Below are 17,037 nucleotides of genomic sequence, written 5' to 3'. Positions count from 1 at the left end.
AAATGTATCACTTTGCTGATTGTCACTCGGTGTGTGTGTGTGTGCGTGTGTGCGTGTGTGTGCGTGCGGATGTAGGGTGGGCTCGTCAGCTTACACCGAGTGTTTACAAGCAATGCCGAAACGAAACTGCACGTTCACGGAGGAGCTGAATGAAAAATTCGATAAGAATATCAAATTTTTCATTCAGCCCTTTCATTCAGACCTTTTCTTATTATATTTATATTATAAATATTATTAATCCAAAGTATTTTACGTATGTTTTGCGCTATTCAAACCAATAAATGCAATTGCGATACAGACATGTCATTTGTGTCATAACATACACAGACACATTCATGACCCCCCCACTCCCACCCCCCTTCCTTTTCAAAAACCCAAATCTGGTCGCCCTGTGTAAGAGCCTGAAAATGTGTACAAGATAACAATCCCATCGAGGAGTAGTCTGAGTCATCAAGCGTTTGCTTCCCCCAAAGAGCCAACAAGCCACTAGATCCGGGCATGGTGTGCAAACTTTTGCACTCAAGGCCCGCAAGGCTCAATTGGAGACGTTTCCCCCTCATTTCTCTCAGATTCATTTGCTCATCGTCTCCTCGCTCATTTTCATTCACAAGTACGTCCACTAAATGTATTTATTTTCTCGTGCTCTCTGAAAATCAACACAAATTCTGAGAGGCGTGAATGGAAAAGTTTCTCCACTCTCGTCTGTACTTGAACACAAATGCAGTGACACGTCATTTGATTCCCACTTTGATACTTGGATTTCATGATTTCGATTTACTGTTAAATGAATACATTGAATTACACCTCATTTCATCCCCACTCTCATGCTCTGATTTCATGATTTCAAATTATTGTTAAATGAGTTGACTGCTTCTTGCTGTTGTTCACGCATACACCAGAACATTTTCGTTCGTGTATTGAGTCGCAGCACAGAGCAGTGCCTCCGTGATTCGTACAACGAACGAACGAACGAACTGAATCTGCACGCAGACCTGGCCCAGGACAACGCTGAGAGAATCAGCTGGAAGTTGAAAGCCCAAGCTACTGCGATCGACCATTACACGGTTTTTTGGAAGGAAATACTGCACAAAATCGCCATCCTGGTTGCTAACCATGCTAGGCTACCAAAGCTAACGTCAAGACGAGAGGATTATAAATGGCACCGAAAAGGGATACCCGGGAGTCCGAAAGTTATGAAGAAATCAAGAAAGCTCTGCAAGAAATGCAGAGTAGAATAGAAAAAGTTTTAGATGTTAAAGATGAAATAGAAGAAGTTAAAAAAGTCCTGAAAGAAATGCAGAGTGGACAGCAAGAAATCATCAAACAACTTGCGGAGGTCCAGGAACTAAGGAGAGAGGTCAAATCTCTCAAAGAAGAGAACAAGAACAAGGATAAATTGATCAGCGACCTCACAAACGAAGTGGAGGAACTCGACCAGCAGATCAAAGGTAATGATGTCATCATTACCGGCCTTAAAATTTTGCCAAGAACTTATGCAAATCAGGCGAGTGGTGTTATTGGCTCGCAGGCAGAGGAGCAGGACAATCGCTCCATTGAAGCTCAAGTTACCGCGTTTTTTAAAACAAAGAACATAGCTCTGGAAAAAGACACTTTGGATTCATGTTACCTGCTTCCAAAAAAAGCTGCAAGTGACAGAGGCAACGACACCCGTGCTGTATTGCTGAGATTTGTAAGCAAAAAATTTAAAACAGATCTGCTCAAGAGAGGAAGAAATTTGAAAGGTTCCAATGTCTACATAAACGAAAATCTTACTAAAAAAAACGCCACCATCGCCTGTAAAGCCCGACAATTAAGAAAACAAGGGAAAATTCATAGCACCTGGACGTCAAACTGTAAAATCTACGTGAAACCAAATGGAGCTACCCCAGAAAATACAAGACCAGTGCTCATCAGAGCCTTGGTTGAGCTGGATCAATTTGCAAATTAAGAAAATGGAAAGTCCAAAAACATCTTTGATTAGCTCGGATAAATCATGGAATCTGGCAAATCAAGATAAACAAAAGATCCTGATGGACCTGGTAAAAGCCTATGAAAATGTGACCTAACCCTAACCCTAACCCTACAAATCAATATTGTGCCCATGACCCAAATCTAAGCATTGACTCGGAAAGCAATTTTTATACAAGCGAAGTGGACACTTGTGGATATTTTTTGGAAGAAAACCTAAACAAAATAAATGATGACGGAGAGAAACTTTCTTTGATCCATATAAACAGCAGGAGTTTATACGCAAATTTCGACAAAATCCAGGATTACCTGTTGACTTTAGACAAACACTTCAACATTATTGCAATATCGGAAACATGGATTACTGAAGAAAGGGGAGCAGCTTTTCATCTTAACGGATATAATTTTGCCCAAAAAAAACGGTCGGAGAAATCTGGAGGTGGAGTCGCGCTATTCGTTGACGACAGGCTCAACTGGAAGATTTTGGAAGACTTGTCCCTTGCAATAGAGAATGTGCTCGAATGTCTGACGGTAGAAATTGAATTGTGTACAGGAAAAAAGTCTGTAATCTGCTGTATGTATAGAGCTCCGTCGAACGACCTTGTAATGTTCAACAATCAAGTGACCGTACTCCTCTCAAAAATAAGACACAAAGAAATTTACATATGTGGTGATTTTAACATTGACCTATTAAGACGAAGTCAAAACACGCAAACGGAAGTTTTTGTGAACGAAATGTACTCACACGGGCTACGCCCACTCATTACCAAACCAAGCCGAATCACGCCTCAGAGTGCAACACTAATTGACAACATCTATACTAATTATTACGGTAAACATATCAGTGGCATCCTGATATGTGATATATCTGATCATTTACCGGTCTTCTGCATTAGTGGCCAAAGAATGCCAAACCCCCAAAAGTCAGCAAACTCACCAAAGAGACCAAAAAGCAATGCCGTACTTAGAAACCTAGACCAAGAACTCAGAGGAAATTCATGGGCCGAGGTTTATATGGAAAATAATGTAAACAGAGCCTATGAAAACTTTCTAAAAACATTGCTTGAAACATATGAAAAGCATTGCCCTATTGTCACAGAAAAAAATACAAGCGTACAATCAAAAAAAACCAAAAATGTCAAGCCATGGCTAAACAAAACACTACTAAATGCATGCAGGAAAAAAAAATTAAATTATATAAGCAATTTCTGAAGGACAAGACCGATAGATCTCACAAATAGTATAAAACCTATAGAAATTCCGTCAATAACAAATTGAGGACAGCCAAACAAGAGTACAATGGAAGATTATTAGTCGAAAGCCAAAATAACACTAAAAAACTTTGGGACATAATTTATTCTATCGCAGAGGGCAGAAGAAAGAGAAATGAAAAAACACACTTGGTCATTGACGGTCAAATAGTGGATGATCCCCAGCAAATCGCAGATAAGTTTAATCAGTTTTTTGTCGAAGTGGGGGCAAAACTCGCCCGAAACATTCCTTCTCAGGAGATAAACTGGAATGTTTTTGATCGTGGAATAGACAATACTGCTGACGACTTTTCACTGTCCCAGATAACTTTGAAGGAAGTCGAAGATACTATACTGAATTGTTCAAGCAAGAAATCAATTGACGTTGATGAACTAGACATGAGGACGCTAAAATATATAGTGCATGCCATTTCGCCTCCACTTACACATATCTGCAATCTATCATTCAACAGTGGGATATTTCCTGATAAAATGAAAATTGCCAAAGTTCTACCCGTATTTAAAAAAGGAGACAAACACCAGATCACCAACTATCGCCCAATCTCTGTCCTCCCCCAATGTTCTAAAATCATTGAGAAATTATTTAATAGCAGGCTGGAGAATTACATTGAACAAAAAAAATATACTGTCAAAAAATCAATATGGTTGTCGTAAAAAACATTCGACTGCACATGCACTTTTAGATTTTGTAGAAACCACTAAAATGGCGATGGATCGAAAACTATATAGTATTGGAATATTTCTTGATATTAAAAAGGCCTTTGACACAATTCATTATGAAATATTGATTGAGAAATTGTATAGATATGGGGTAAAGGATACAGCCTTAAAATGGATCAGGAGTTTCTTAAAAAATAGAACCCAATTTGTACAGGTAGAGACCAACAGGTCACCTACATTGAAAATAACGTGTGGCGTCCCCCAAGGGTCAATTTTGGGCCCTAGGTTATTCACGCTATACATAAATGACATTGCAAAGGCATGTTCCCTCAAAATGGTAATGTTTGCCGATGACACCAGTATATTATGTACTGGACATAATTTAAGACACATGGAAGCTTGTATAAACAGAGAAATGTCAATTTTACAAGCTTGGTTCAATGCAAATAAATGATCTTTAAATCCATCCAAAACTAAATATATGCTATTTGGGAAAAGAAAACCAAGCGAAGACTTAAACTTAGTGTCAAACGGTACCAAGATCGAACAAGTTAATGAGTATCAAATGCTTGGCATAACACTTGATTGTTTACTTAACTGGAAACAACAAATTACAAACTTGTGCAAAAAAATATCAAGAAATATGGCCATTCTGTGGAGGCTGCAAAATAAAATGAGTACATCTGCTTTAAGAATAATGTATTTGACACTCATAGAGCCACATCTACATTATTGTTCAGAGGTCTGGGGTCACGCATACCAGACATCAATAGAACCACTTTACAAACAACAGAAAAGAGCACTGAGGATCATTTGCAAAAAGCCGTACAATTCTCACACAAACAACCTCTTTATAAACACTGGAATACTGAAGCTCCAAGACTTAATCACTTTTGCAGGACTGTTAAATGTGTACAAAGCTTCTAGATGTATGCTACCAGCAAATATTCAAAGCCTATTCACCCTGAGGGACACAAAACACGACCTCAGAGGATTATTAAACTTTGACCAACGACAAGTGTCCAGTACACTCGGAGGGCAATCGCTGACGGTTGTCGGTGTAAGAAATTGGAACAAACTAAACTCTGACCTAAAACTATCCGAAAATTTCAAGGACTTCAAGAAAAAACTGAGAGCCTCTCTCATATCAAATTACGTAAGATGAGTCCGCGGCAACCCTGGGACGAAAGCATTGATAGCTGTTTGTTACACTCGATACAAATCATTCAAATTCCAAATATTAGCATCATACATAACCATACATTTTTGATGTTGGCTATTTTGAAACTAAATGTGTAAATGCACTAATGTACAAATATTAGCATCATACATAACCAGAAATTTTTATGTTGACTATTTTAAAATTAATGTGTTACATAATATCTGTGAAGACGCTCATGAAATTGCTGTGTGATAAGTATCTGTGAAAACACGAAAAATCTTTGTATGAAAGTTTTGGGACGGGACTCGATAAGCAAGACTGCTTCCACCCGTTCTGTTTTCGGCAAGTACGAAACGAACTCTAAGCTTTGTAAAGAAAGTGTGACTTTGATGATGTCTGTGTACAAGCTGAAATAAACAAAAAAAAAAAAAAAAAAAAAAACATTTACAAAGTAACAAAAAAAATAAAGCAATCAAAGGCTAGAGTGCGTCCGTCACACGCGCTCGCCACTCCCACATTTTGTGCTATGTGACGTGGTTGGCGTGTGGGCTTGGCTTGCCTCTGGCTTGGAGCAGGCACAGCAAACGTCCATTTTTTCTCCCGACTTTAATCCACTGGCTATTGTCAGTAAGGCGACTTATCATTTCTTTTCTCCTGACCGCAATCGCTGCGACTCTCAGTGAGACGATTTTTTGTTCGCCCTCTCTCTCCAAGATGTGGGACACACTCGAGTGGTCTATTCTCATACTTGGCCTATATTGGACATGCGCGTCAGGTAAGCAATTGAGTCAATTCAAAACAGTCAGTTCAACAGAGTTCATTGCTAAAACAATACCGCTGTCGACAACGTGATGAAATGTACTGTACTGTGAGTTCGTATGACTGCATCTGCTTCTACTCTTGTCAAAACATTACGGCGCCTGAGATGCAAAATTCCGCCGGACCTTTTCGAGAGAGACTGATTTTCAGTGCGTGTTCATCTGAATATTGCATTTGCCCCTCAGAGTCCATTCGAGGCCCGTGCTTATTCGGTTTACTTGACTGAGCCCACAGTTTAAAAGCCCCTCTTCCCCATGAAACCCCTGCTCAGCCCAGCTCAGCCCAGCCCAGCCTGGCTTGGCTTTGTACTTTGTGTCTTTTAATTCAAGGAGACGGGCTTCCTGAGATAAAAAGAGTGGAGCGGGGTCCAACTGTTGCAATGTTACAGACAATTGAGTTGCCTTGTGCTTCAGCACCCTCCAGTGGTGAAATGTCCGATGACCTGATTTGGGCTTACGTCATTGGTCATGGATATGCCACACGTGCGTGACTGGTGGGTGGGGATCGCTGATGGTGAAAAAGAAGCGCTAACACTGTGAGTTTGAGTTCGATTCATTTTGTCTCTCATGGTGGCGCTGATGAAAGTTACAGGCATCTTTTAACTTGCACGATTGGTGGCTGACTACATCCTTTGTTTGCCCCACCGTACATCTGAAGCTTAATAGCAGAACTTTGGGGCAGTTGTGTGCAATCTCATGTCATGATCTATGTACATGGAATCATGATCAATGATGTTGTGAAGAAGTGAATCAATAAACCAATCAATCCTTGGCAGGACAACGGGCGTTGTCCCCCCGACAGAATCCTCGTGCATTTGGTTGCCATGCCTCCAATGAAGAGCATCGAGTAAAAACATGCCATCGGTGCGCTCTGATCTGTCCGCCTGTTCTCCAAATTATGCCCTCAGCCAACCAGTGTGATCCCGGGTGGCGCGGGCACGGCACCAGCTGCTACAGGAAGATGGCAGTCCCCAACGGTTGGCTGGGCGCCTGGCACCACTGCGTCTCTGAGGGCGGCAACCTGGTCTCGATCACCTCCTCGGCCGAGGAAAACTTTGTGAAGACGACCATGGCCAAGTACGACCGCTTCTGGCTGGGACTCTCCAACCAGGTGAGACGGAAGCGGCAGTGGACTCTGCGGCGACAACTGGAACCGTATTCTTTTTTTCCCCCCAGAAATGCGACGAGGTCTGGTGTCGCTTTGAAGGCGGGAGCCAGAACCTGACCTGGTCCGATGGCCAGACAACAACACACCGCAACTGGGCCCCAAATCAACTCGAAAGGTAAGACGTAACAACTTTGCATGCTGTTGTCCGGCGGAGAGGTCGGCGTAAATGTTCTGGAACCAATTTTGAGAAGGACCACTCAAGGAAAAAATAGGAAAATGTTCCTTTTTTTTTTTTTTTCTTTTTTAATCTACCGACAGCGCCAACGTCGCGTCCTGCGCCTATGTCAACCAAAACGTTTATCACAATTCCGGGACGTGGAGGTCTGGCTCCTGCGCTTCCTCCTTCGCCTACATGTGCAAACGGCCGCTGGGTAAGCCTGCATGTTTGTAATCAGGTTGACTTTGAGAGGAGAAAAGCTCAAACAGGGTCTTTTTCTATGCAGACTGCCCGACGTGTCCCTCCAGAAGTGGTCCTGCTGTGGTGAAGAGTGAGTTGCTGCACGCCTATTTGCACCATCTCGTCATGGTTTCCTCCTCAATGTTTTTCTTTGTGGCCTCAGCTTCTGACTGCGACGATGGCGAGGTCCTTTATGGCGATCATTGCTATCTTTTTGGCCCGACTGATGAAACTCAAGAGGATGGTGAGGAGTTCTGTCTCGCCCGGGGAGCCCACCTGCCTCGCATCCACTCTAAGCAAGATGCCCAATTCCTGCATGGTAAGCACCAAGAGGAACCGCCGTAGTCGTCACTTGGCTGAAGCTCTTCTTGCCCTGAAACTCTTGTTCTCCTTCCTTTCTTCAAGGTCTCATTAAATACCGTGCACCTTGGTTGAGACTCAAGAAGAAGGGCAACGACTACAAGTGGAGTGACGGAACAGCTTTGGTAAGTGAATTGCTGGAGGCCTTTGGAAAAGTCCCTTTGCAGGCATCCGTTTTATCTTGAGGCATCGGGCAGCCGATGACACATTTTTGGCGCTCTGATTTTAGAGACAGTGAGGAGGCAGTTAAGATGTCCAGGAAATATCCTGGATGGTGGCTCTGGTTTGTCTTTAGGTCTTCAGGGTTAGTTGCCTTGTGCATGAGACCTTTGGCTCGCCAGAGAGGGCACAACATGCTTCATTTCATTGCAATGTTCATACTACTTTGACTGACAATAATACGAAGCCGACAAACCAAAGTGAAACTTGACTGAGAGAAGGTACGCCATTAAGTGAGGAAATGCGGCAGGAAGACGACCAGATCAAATGCAACACGCTAAAGTTCTGTCCAAAATCTCGTCCGCAGGACTACGACAACATCGACTACTCCTATGGTGGTGACTGTGCATACGTTTGGAACGAACGGATCTACCTGAACTACAGATGCCGAGATAAGTTGGCAGTTGTCTGCCAAACAGGTGCTAACGTCGCTCTTGAGCGCTCCTTTTGGACGGGTCCTGCATTTGCTTATAGCCCCTTTTTCTGCAGCCAAGCGCGGCGGAGGGCATCCACAGCTGCCACCATTGGTGGGCCAACCTGGTAGGTGTCCAGCACTGGCGCTGTCTGTCTTGCACTGTCTTGTGTTACGCCGTCTTATGTCTGGCTCGCAGACTGGACTGACAAATGCGGCTGGTGGCTGGACAACCCCACCAACGACTTCTGCTACCAGATGATCAGCCAGCCCACCAAGACCTGGCAGAAGGCGCAAGACCACTGCAAACGCCTCGAAGGGGACCTGCTCAGCATCACCGACTCGCATGAGCAGGGCTTCATAGAGAGTAGGCTGCCCGTGATTTTGCGTATGACTCCATAAAGAAACTTTTTTTTTTTTACTACTTCACCTTCCTTTCCAACTCGAAACGTGATCAAGCTGAGATATGGGCAGCTTTGCTTGGTTGTTTTTTGTTGTTTGCTTCACTCTTTGTTGCAGTATTGTTCGCACTTTGTCATGGCTGTGCCACACCCGTCAAGTGTGAGTCGTTTTGGAATCTTGCGTGTTCTCCTTGGGATCCAAAGGTATCGCCAAGATTATGATGGGTGATGACGCCTCCCTGTGGTTGGGCGCCAACGCCTCCATCGAGGGTGACGGCAGCAAGTGGGCTGACGGATCCCCCTTCTCTTACCTCCACTCGAGTGCAGGTCGGTCTGAGGCGGTTGTCAGCTGCACTTTGGAGGAACGGATGAGCGCTCAGATCTTGTCTCCCCCTCCCTCACTCCCTCCAGGTGACGCCGAAGAGGGGAAATGTCTTTCCTTGCTCACCGGCAGCAGTGACTGGAAGCGTGACAAGTGCGACAACATGAAAGGCTACATCTGCAAGAAAAGAGGAAAAGGTAAGTGAGATGTGACGCCCCACGGTGGGTGGACCTTAATCACACGTTCTGGTTCCCACTTCTAGGAAAGAAAGCAAAACCCCAGCTGCTACATGACAGTAAGTTGCCTTCAACGTCTCTGTAAAAAAAAGACGGAGAGAAGTCAACGGTTGTGCTCTCTTTCTCAGGCTACAAGGAGGAATTTTTCTGCCAAGACGATTTGAGATTCCTTGAATGTTCAGATGAAAGCGTCATCCGCGTACAGTCGGCGTTCCTCGGACAGAGGCGTAGCGACGTCTGTCTGAGTGGCGGCGCCAAATCAGTGGGTAAGAATCCTCCAGTGGCATTGTTGACTTTAGCTCGCTGTCCTGGTGTCACACGCAGTCCAGCAACTCATTTGTAATCTATAATTCAATATCAATATGCATGGACTTAGACGCTTTAGTCATTAACCATTCAAATTCCCTTTGTCCTGCAACAAATTGAAGTTGGTATGCGAATGAAATGTGCATAAAATGGCGTTGTGTTGTCATTTGCAGGTCGCTGCAGGATGAAAGGGGCTCTCTCTCACTTTAGAGCATTGTGTGACAAACATCGGCTTTGCCCCATTCAACTTAAGGGTACGGACCCCTGCCCTGGTGTCTCCAAACACCTCCACATCATCTACAGCTGTGAGGAGAAAGGTGGGCTTCACAAGGAAAGAATCCAACGGATCCCCAGAAAGCGCGTCGGCTAGGGACGGACGGCTCGCCAAACGTGAGAGTGAATGAACAAGCGTTCCTTCCACTTTTTTGTCTTTCCTCAGTGTGTCTTGACAGTCTGGGCATCGCCGGCGGGACAATCCCAGACTCCTCCTTCTCAGCCTCTTCCTCTGTGATCAATGGCGAACCTCACAAAGCGCGTCTGGGGGGCAGCGGTTGCTGGATACCGGCCAAAATACGTATGTAAAAAAAAACAAAAAAAACCCCTACAGCTCTCCATCGTAGTTGTTGGTAGTTTGGTATCTTTGCAATGCAATGGAATGCCTCCCGCCCTCAGTCGGCAGCTGGATCCAGGTGAACCTCAATCAGCGCTTCAAGGTGACGGGCATTGTGACCCAGAGGTGTATGTACCAAGACTATTATTCCAGCAAGTTTGAGTTGGAGTTCAGTACTGACGGAAAGACTTGGTATCGCCACCCAGAGCAGGTGAGCGAGCGGTAGCCGACTCCAACTTTGTCATCCAGGCTGTTGTCATTCATTGCAAACGCGCGTATGTTTTTTTTCCAGCTTGGTGCGGGGACGCACATACTAACCAGGTTCGTGTTCGCCCAGTACGTCCGCCTCCTGCCAAGGTTTTTTGGCCTTCGCTTTGACGTCTTAGGGTGCACGCCTGACGACACCTCTCGCGGTGAGTACCGACGTTTGGAGTGCAGTGGAAAACCAAGCAAGAAACAGCCTTTGATTTGCCCTTCTGACCCGCAGACATCTTATGCAGCAGCACAGCCACCAGCCTCGGCCTCGACGGTTCAATGACGTGAGTCGAACCCGCCATCGACTTTTCTTGCGGAAAAGCCTCCTCGTAACTCAAGGTCTCCCGCAGGGTCCGGTGCCCCCCGGGCTGCGCCCAAACCTACACGGTCTACGGAACATACATCTACAAACAAGTATGTTAATTAGTTCACCACCTGCCAGCAGAGTTCTTGTTCTTTGTTTGAGATGCTTTCTGAGTGCAGGATTCAAACATCTGCGCGGCTGCCATTCACTCGGGCGTCATTGAGAACGCGATTGGAGGAATTGTGACTTTGCTGAAGAGAGACCCACAGAAGGCCTACAACAGCTCCGCCAGGAATGGGATCACCTCGAGGTTGGCTCTCACTGCAGCGTCTATTTGAAGACGCCCGGCTCATTCTCACTCTCTTTACTGTCTGCAGCGGTGGTGACGCTTTGGCTCCGTCTCCGTCTTACACTTTTGTTGAGCAGGGTGAGTAGGCTGTCTAGAATAGAAAGCATACTTCATCACGTGACGCCATCTTGCGCGCAGAGCCGAGATGCTTGGGACCTGAATGGGAGGAGTTTGCGGACTTTTGCTACAAACGTTTTGATGAGAGAAAGACGTGGTACGACGCTCAACAAGCCTGCTGCCATCTGAATGCCATGCTGGTGTCCATTCGCTCCAAGGTTGAGCGGGATTGGCTGCAAGATGATCTGACGTCAGGTGCGTCACAACTGCTTGATCGCTGCCGTATCTGGAAAGCAAATGAGAGCTCTCTTGCTGTTTGCAGCCCCCGGCGACACGTGGATCGGACTGAACGCCCTGGTGGTTCCCGGCAAATTCGCGTGGTCGGACCACCAGAAGGTGACCTTAACCGACTGGGCTCCGGAAGAACTTGCCGACAGGTTGGAGAATTGCGTGGTCGCCTCGAGCCAGGTGGGTGCGGAAAAGATTGACCCGCTTGCCGGAGACGAGGTTTTTTTGCATTAAAATCAATCTCACTTGGACTTTCAGTCTGGCAAATGGAAGATGATGTCGTGCGCGCAACCCAACGGCTACATGTGTAAGATGCCCATGGAGCGTTTTGCGCTGGATACAAAGGCGCCAATGCAAGTGGCGAGTAATCGTATGAATGCAATTGACCTTGCATGATCGTTCTGTTTGATTTACCATGCATTTGGATGGACTGATTTACCATGCATTTTGATTGACTGATTGATGCATTATTATGATTGATTTACCATGCATTATTCCTTTGTCTAATTTACCATGGTATTATTCTCTTAGATTTACTGTTCATTTCCATCATTGATTTCTTATATTTCATTTACTTATTGTTAAATTTACCGTGCATTATGATTATGCCATCTGATGATTTACCATGCATTATTATTCCCTTGTCCAATTTACCATGTTATTATTCTGTTAGATTTACCGTGCATTTTCATCATTGATTTCTTATATTTCATTTACTTATTGTTAAATTTACCATGCATTATTATTATGCCATCTGATGATTTACCATGCATTATTAATCCTTTGTCCAATTTAGCATGTTATTATTCTCTTAGATTTACCGTCCATTTTCAGCATTGATTTCTTATATTTCATTTACTTATTGTTAAATTTGCTATGCATTATCATACCGTCTGTTGTTTTACCTTGTTTGTTAGACCAAAAAAATAAATAAAATAATAAAGACAATCGGTGTGTCACCTGGTTAACTCATTTAATCGTTTACTGGTTTGGACAGGGCAATTTTATAATCTGGTCAATTTGATCACTAGTTTATTACGCCCGAGGTACGAGTATTAGTCAGACTTCCTCATGACGCCATTTGGGTGCATTTTGTGTTGCTCTTTGGAACCATTTGGAAAAAAATGATTGTATACTGCTTTGTAACAATTTTAATATCGCTATTAATGGATAGACAGACCTTGGCTCTTTTATAAACAAATGTGCAAGGAATTTGTGGTTTTCCCGATTTGTTCATTTGTGATATGGGTCCAGGTGCCAGGCTTCAAAATTGTATCTTCTCGTCCTCTTTTTCCCGGACATGTCCTACTTTTGAGCGCTACAAAGATGTCTGGGGGCAATTGCAAAATCTTCCGGGATTTTTTCAGACTGCCTCAAACGTAATACCTGTACAGTACATTGTCAATAGAATTGCCACTCCGTTCCGTTTCACTCAATTCCAGGTTTTTCTGTACCGTTCGCAACTATGTTCACGCCCTTCTCAAATCTAGTCACTTTGCAACGAAGGAGGGAGGGGTGGCCCGTCTACACCGAGTGTAAATGCACGTTCACGGAGGAGTTGAATCAAAAAATTCCCGTGCTTCCGCCAGAGTCGTGATTCTTGCGAAGCTGAGTGCTTGACATGAAAGGCAGGCACTTACATGTCTGGGGCAAATAAATAAAGGTGCCAACGCAAGAGGACTGAAGAAGAGCCCTTTTTGTTTTTCTTCAAATGCACCGATGGCCGTATATATATATATATATATTTTTTTACTTAGTGTACCACTACAAAACTAAAAAATGTCAGTGTACACATGTTTTTGTTAGTGTAAATATGCAATTACTAGACAGACACCATGTCATTTGTATCATAACATGACAGAAAATGACGCCCCCCAATTAAAAAAAGACCCCGCCTCCTCCATAAATGACCACGCCCCCTCCCAAAAAAGGTGTCCCCGTTTTCAGAAATTAACCCATGTCGAAGCTGACGTTACACTGCGACCACCCACTAGAGGGCATTAAATACTTGAAATGTTGGAATTTATTGTCAATATCATGCAATATTGGTAGAAATAAATGTTGACACTTTTATGACCGGCTGAAGTAGAAAGTAAAAGAGACCAACGATTCACGTTCCAAGTCAACTTTAAAAGTTTCAAAAGACACAATAACATGGGTAAAAGTATTTACAAGTAGCAGTGCAAAATTCTCAGAGCTGTACTGTTCCCATGGGAATAAACCTGCAGGTTGGTTTGAACTCATTCTAAACAAGTACTTGTGGACTCAGTGAGGCAACCGTGTAATTAAAATGCACTTTTATAAAAAGAAATTAAAAAAACAAGAAACAGACACATCCAAACATGTGAATATTGTATAATCCTCTTCAAGGTAGCAGTGTGCCAAAAGTTCCCTAATAACCTTCCGCATTCCATATAAGGCAGACGCCTGAACGAACGCATGCCTTCCATATTGTCTTTGGCTTCTAAACCATATTCTTCAGATTTCCTGAGAAAAAAAAAAAAACAGAAGCTAACTGGCTGTCCTCCCCAACTAACAGACTGATTAAATAAAATATCACTTGTCTCATTAATTGGTTGATCAGTTTGAATTAATTTGTGACTTTTATATTATTCACATCATACTTGAGCCCCAAAACATTTTCATCACCATCATCATCATATATGGTTCACAAAAGCCAGCTGTCATGTGTGCGTTTCACTAACTCACTAAAACCAGTTCTGCTGATTTCCTCTTACGTACGTTTAATGGTGGCCACGACCTGGTCCAGATGTTTGGCGTCGTTGCGGTCTGGTCGGCAGCTTGGACTGATTTCTAGCGAATAGTCAGGGCCGTACTCTGTAAAAAACTAACAAAAAGACCATAAGCGCTAATTTGGGGCATGAATAGATGGGAGGGGATGGCGATAGGTTAGAAAGTAGAAAATTGAAAATGAAACAATTTGAAGACTATATCACCCTCATGGTTGGCGTTCCATCTGACTGCATTTGCCTCGGACAAGCTTTAGGTTACTTTTGCGTGTGTGACATATTACCTCGTGGTCAGGTATTTCTGAAGTGAGGGTCTTTCCCAGAAGCACTGCTGTGAGGTGGGTCCAGCAGCGGGCTGTGTTGGCCAGATTGTATCCCCCTGGTGGAAAACAATGACATTACTGTTAATAACGTTCTCATGTTGCCCAATATTCACATTAGCGGTTACAAGTAACCATACATAATGCTTTTGAGTTGATTAGTTACTAATGATTAGTATGATGGTAAAGAGTGAAACTTGGTTAAGGAATACATTTCAGATGTAAATTAATTAACACAGGGAACCACTCATCAAAAGTATAAATCACTGGTCATGTAAATATTGACTTTTTTTAGGTTGCTCTACGTCATATTTATGTGACCAAAGGCTGAATTGCTGCAAGGAAATAGCGCCCTCCTCTGGAGGACCAAGGCAACACTCACCCCCTCCCAGCAGCAGAGTCGGAAGGCGCCACTGCAGCACGTACTGCAGGCACTTGGCCACCCCCGGTGGCGTCATGTTAAACGAGCACATAGGATCGCCTGCCATGGTGTCGGCGCCCAGTTGCATCACCACGGCGTCCGGGTTGAAGTGAGCCCGCACGTCAGGCATGACGCTGCGACGGAGACAACGGCGTTAGCGCTCAAGCACTTTTCAGACTCACGACAGGGAGCTTCAATTCAACATAGTTCCACGGCACCGAAGCGATCTTTTAATCTTCCACTTCATTGGCATGGCAGTGACTTGCCTGGAGAAGATTTGGTAATATCGGTCGTCTCGGATGCCGTCCTCCAGAGGAACGTTAACCGTATACCAGCGGCCTTTGCACAAGCCAACATCAGTGACATCACCCGTGCCTACACACACAAGCACAGAAAGTACACGGCTATAACAGAAATGTCACCTGAGATGAATATCACTTACAAAAGGTAACGACCTGGGAAGAATCCTGGAGAAAACTTGTGCAGGGACAGTGTCATGACTTTGGACGTGAAGCTGAAGGCTTCCTCAACACCTGCGTGGTTAACAAAAAGGACAGGAAGTAAAACAAAAGGATCTAAGTATTGCAAAGGTCCTGCGTACCGTCTCCATGATGTAAGTCCACATCAACGTAAAGGACTCTGTCATATTTTTCCCTCAGCTTGAGGATTCCCAAGACGATGTCGTTGACGTAGCAGAAGCCCGACGCTTGGTCCCTGGAGGACAGGGAGGGAAGCGGATGAGAGGCAAGTGGTCACATCGAGCCCCGGAAGAGCGACGCTTACTTCTTCGCATGGTGCCACCCACCGGCCCAGTTGATGGCCACATCGCATGCCTGCTCCAGTAGGCACTTGGCGGCTGTGAGTGTAGCGCCCCCTACTGCTGCCGCATAGTCAAATATGCCCTCCACTACTGGGCAGTCGTAACCTGGAGCAGGATGAATGGATTTTGTGGAGAAAGTGAGGTTGACAAGGTCCCAACTTGCTTCTCCATGTTTATTTACATCTTAAAACCCGCAATCACATCTATCAGTCCAAATCTCAACTGGACTTGAATTTAATGCGACTAATTTATGCTGCTGAATCACACAACTGGTATTAGGAGACTTTGAAAAAAAATGATTTGGACATTGTTGTTGAACAATTTAGATCAGGTTCTCACCCAGGCCGTAGTCAACCGAGTGCGGGTCATCGTTGTCTCCGTCCTGACTGATTTTGTGAAGATGCTCCAGGTAGAAGTCTGAGTGGAACTCAGCCATATCCTCTATGGTGGCCACACGAGGCTTCACAATGCTGGAGGGAGAACAGTAGGATCCAGCTGATGCCTTCCTAATTGCCCTCATGTCACTTACCTCATATGTTTCAGGAGTCCATAAGCTTCTATCAGTGAGTGGACCATACTCGCCTATAAAAAGGATACAACTATTCTCAAACTGCATTACCAAATACTACACGATGCAAAGATCCAAACTCACCCGGTTCGGCACTTTGGATAAAGAATCGCAAGTTTCAATGTATTCCTGGCTAAAAATATATGCGACTAATCGTTTAGTGGCACCAGCGTCATCGGCGTCCCCTTCACAACTCATATTGTGTGGATAAAATCTACAAGGGCGATAAATAAATATCAAAAATAAAAACAGTCAAGAGCGAGCGGAAAGTATGGCTCGCTTCTGGTGTTACACTGTAAACGTTCCCCCTGACAACTTGAAAAACATTTGTTTTATGTCTTCTCGTGACAAAAAAACATATCGGAATTAATGCCAGTGTCTTTTTGGTCGTAACTTAATCACTGGAAAATTAAAATTTTAAATATTCGATGGGAAGAGTAAACAAGGTAAAACTTTGTCCCCGGTGGGACATTTTAGAAATGGGGACTCAATTGGGCAAATGGCCTGGAGCATGCTGGGACTGTTTGTAGTTTATAACTTGCGTTTTATACTTGAATGAATGAATCAATTTATTTCGAGCTTAAAAACAGGAAAA

The 17,037-nt window shown here is 44.1% G+C and overlaps 2 protein-coding genes across 4 annotated transcripts; one reads left to right on the top strand and one right to left on the bottom strand.

Moving 5' to 3' along the window:
• The first annotated feature begins 1,005 nt into the window (after nucleotides 1-1,005).
• LOC148403714 (uncharacterized) lies at nucleotides 1,006-12,511 on the top strand. 2 transcript variants are annotated; one of them, XM_088377050.1, is made up of 25 exons: nucleotides 1,006-1,448; nucleotides 6,788-6,990; nucleotides 7,056-7,162; nucleotides 7,306-7,418; nucleotides 7,491-7,535; nucleotides 7,608-7,763; nucleotides 7,850-7,929; nucleotides 8,331-8,442; nucleotides 8,513-8,563; nucleotides 8,635-8,802; nucleotides 9,041-9,163; nucleotides 9,248-9,355; nucleotides 9,421-9,453; nucleotides 9,523-9,660; nucleotides 9,874-10,017; nucleotides 10,140-10,274; nucleotides 10,373-10,521; nucleotides 10,603-10,723; nucleotides 10,798-10,849; nucleotides 10,916-10,979; nucleotides 11,049-11,179; nucleotides 11,247-11,296; nucleotides 11,357-11,530; nucleotides 11,598-11,743; nucleotides 11,822-12,511. In XM_088377050.1, exons 1-25 carry the CDS (start codon nucleotides 1,157-1,159, stop codon nucleotides 11,957-11,959), a joined length of 3,033 nt encoding a protein of 1,010 aa, XP_088233176.1. In that variant the 5' UTR covers nucleotides 1,006-1,156; the 3' UTR covers nucleotides 11,960-12,511. The 2 variants fall into 2 exon arrangements, with proteins under 2 accessions (XP_088233176.1, XP_088233184.1); XM_088377058.1 differs by lacking the exon at nucleotides 1,006-1,448 and adding an exon at nucleotides 5,575-5,836.
• Nucleotides 12,512-13,672: 1,161 nt separating this feature from the next.
• hdac8 (histone deacetylase 8) lies at nucleotides 13,673-16,762 on the bottom strand. 2 transcript variants are annotated; one of them, XR_015858809.1, is made up of 11 exons: nucleotides 16,527-16,762; nucleotides 16,404-16,456; nucleotides 16,214-16,344; nucleotides 15,838-15,979; nucleotides 15,656-15,768; nucleotides 15,510-15,587; nucleotides 15,321-15,429; nucleotides 15,016-15,188; nucleotides 14,598-14,692; nucleotides 14,306-14,401; nucleotides 13,673-14,050 (listed from the first exon to the last, which is right to left on the bottom strand). XR_015858809.1 is itself a non-coding variant. In XM_088377324.1 (11 exons), the coding sequence occupies exons 1-11, from the start codon at nucleotides 16,638-16,640 to the stop codon at nucleotides 14,028-14,030; spliced, it is 1,137 nt and encodes a 378-aa protein (XP_088233450.1). In that variant the 5' UTR covers nucleotides 16,641-16,761; the 3' UTR covers nucleotides 13,673-14,027. The 2 variants fall into 2 exon arrangements, 1 of the variants encoding a protein (XP_088233450.1); XM_088377324.1 differs by having other exon boundaries at nucleotides 14,306-14,411; nucleotides 16,527-16,761.
• Between the last annotated feature and the right edge of the window lie 275 nt (nucleotides 16,763-17,037).

Source organism: Syngnathus floridae, chromosome 1 (assembly GCF_059516105.1).
Source record: "Syngnathus floridae isolate MCC-2025c chromosome 1, RoL_Sflo_1.0, whole genome shotgun sequence".
NCBI lineage: Eukaryota > Metazoa > Chordata > Actinopteri > Syngnathiformes > Syngnathidae > Syngnathus > Syngnathus floridae.
Note: the sequence above shows the minus strand (reverse complement) of the source record. Positions and strands in the feature narration are given on the sequence as shown.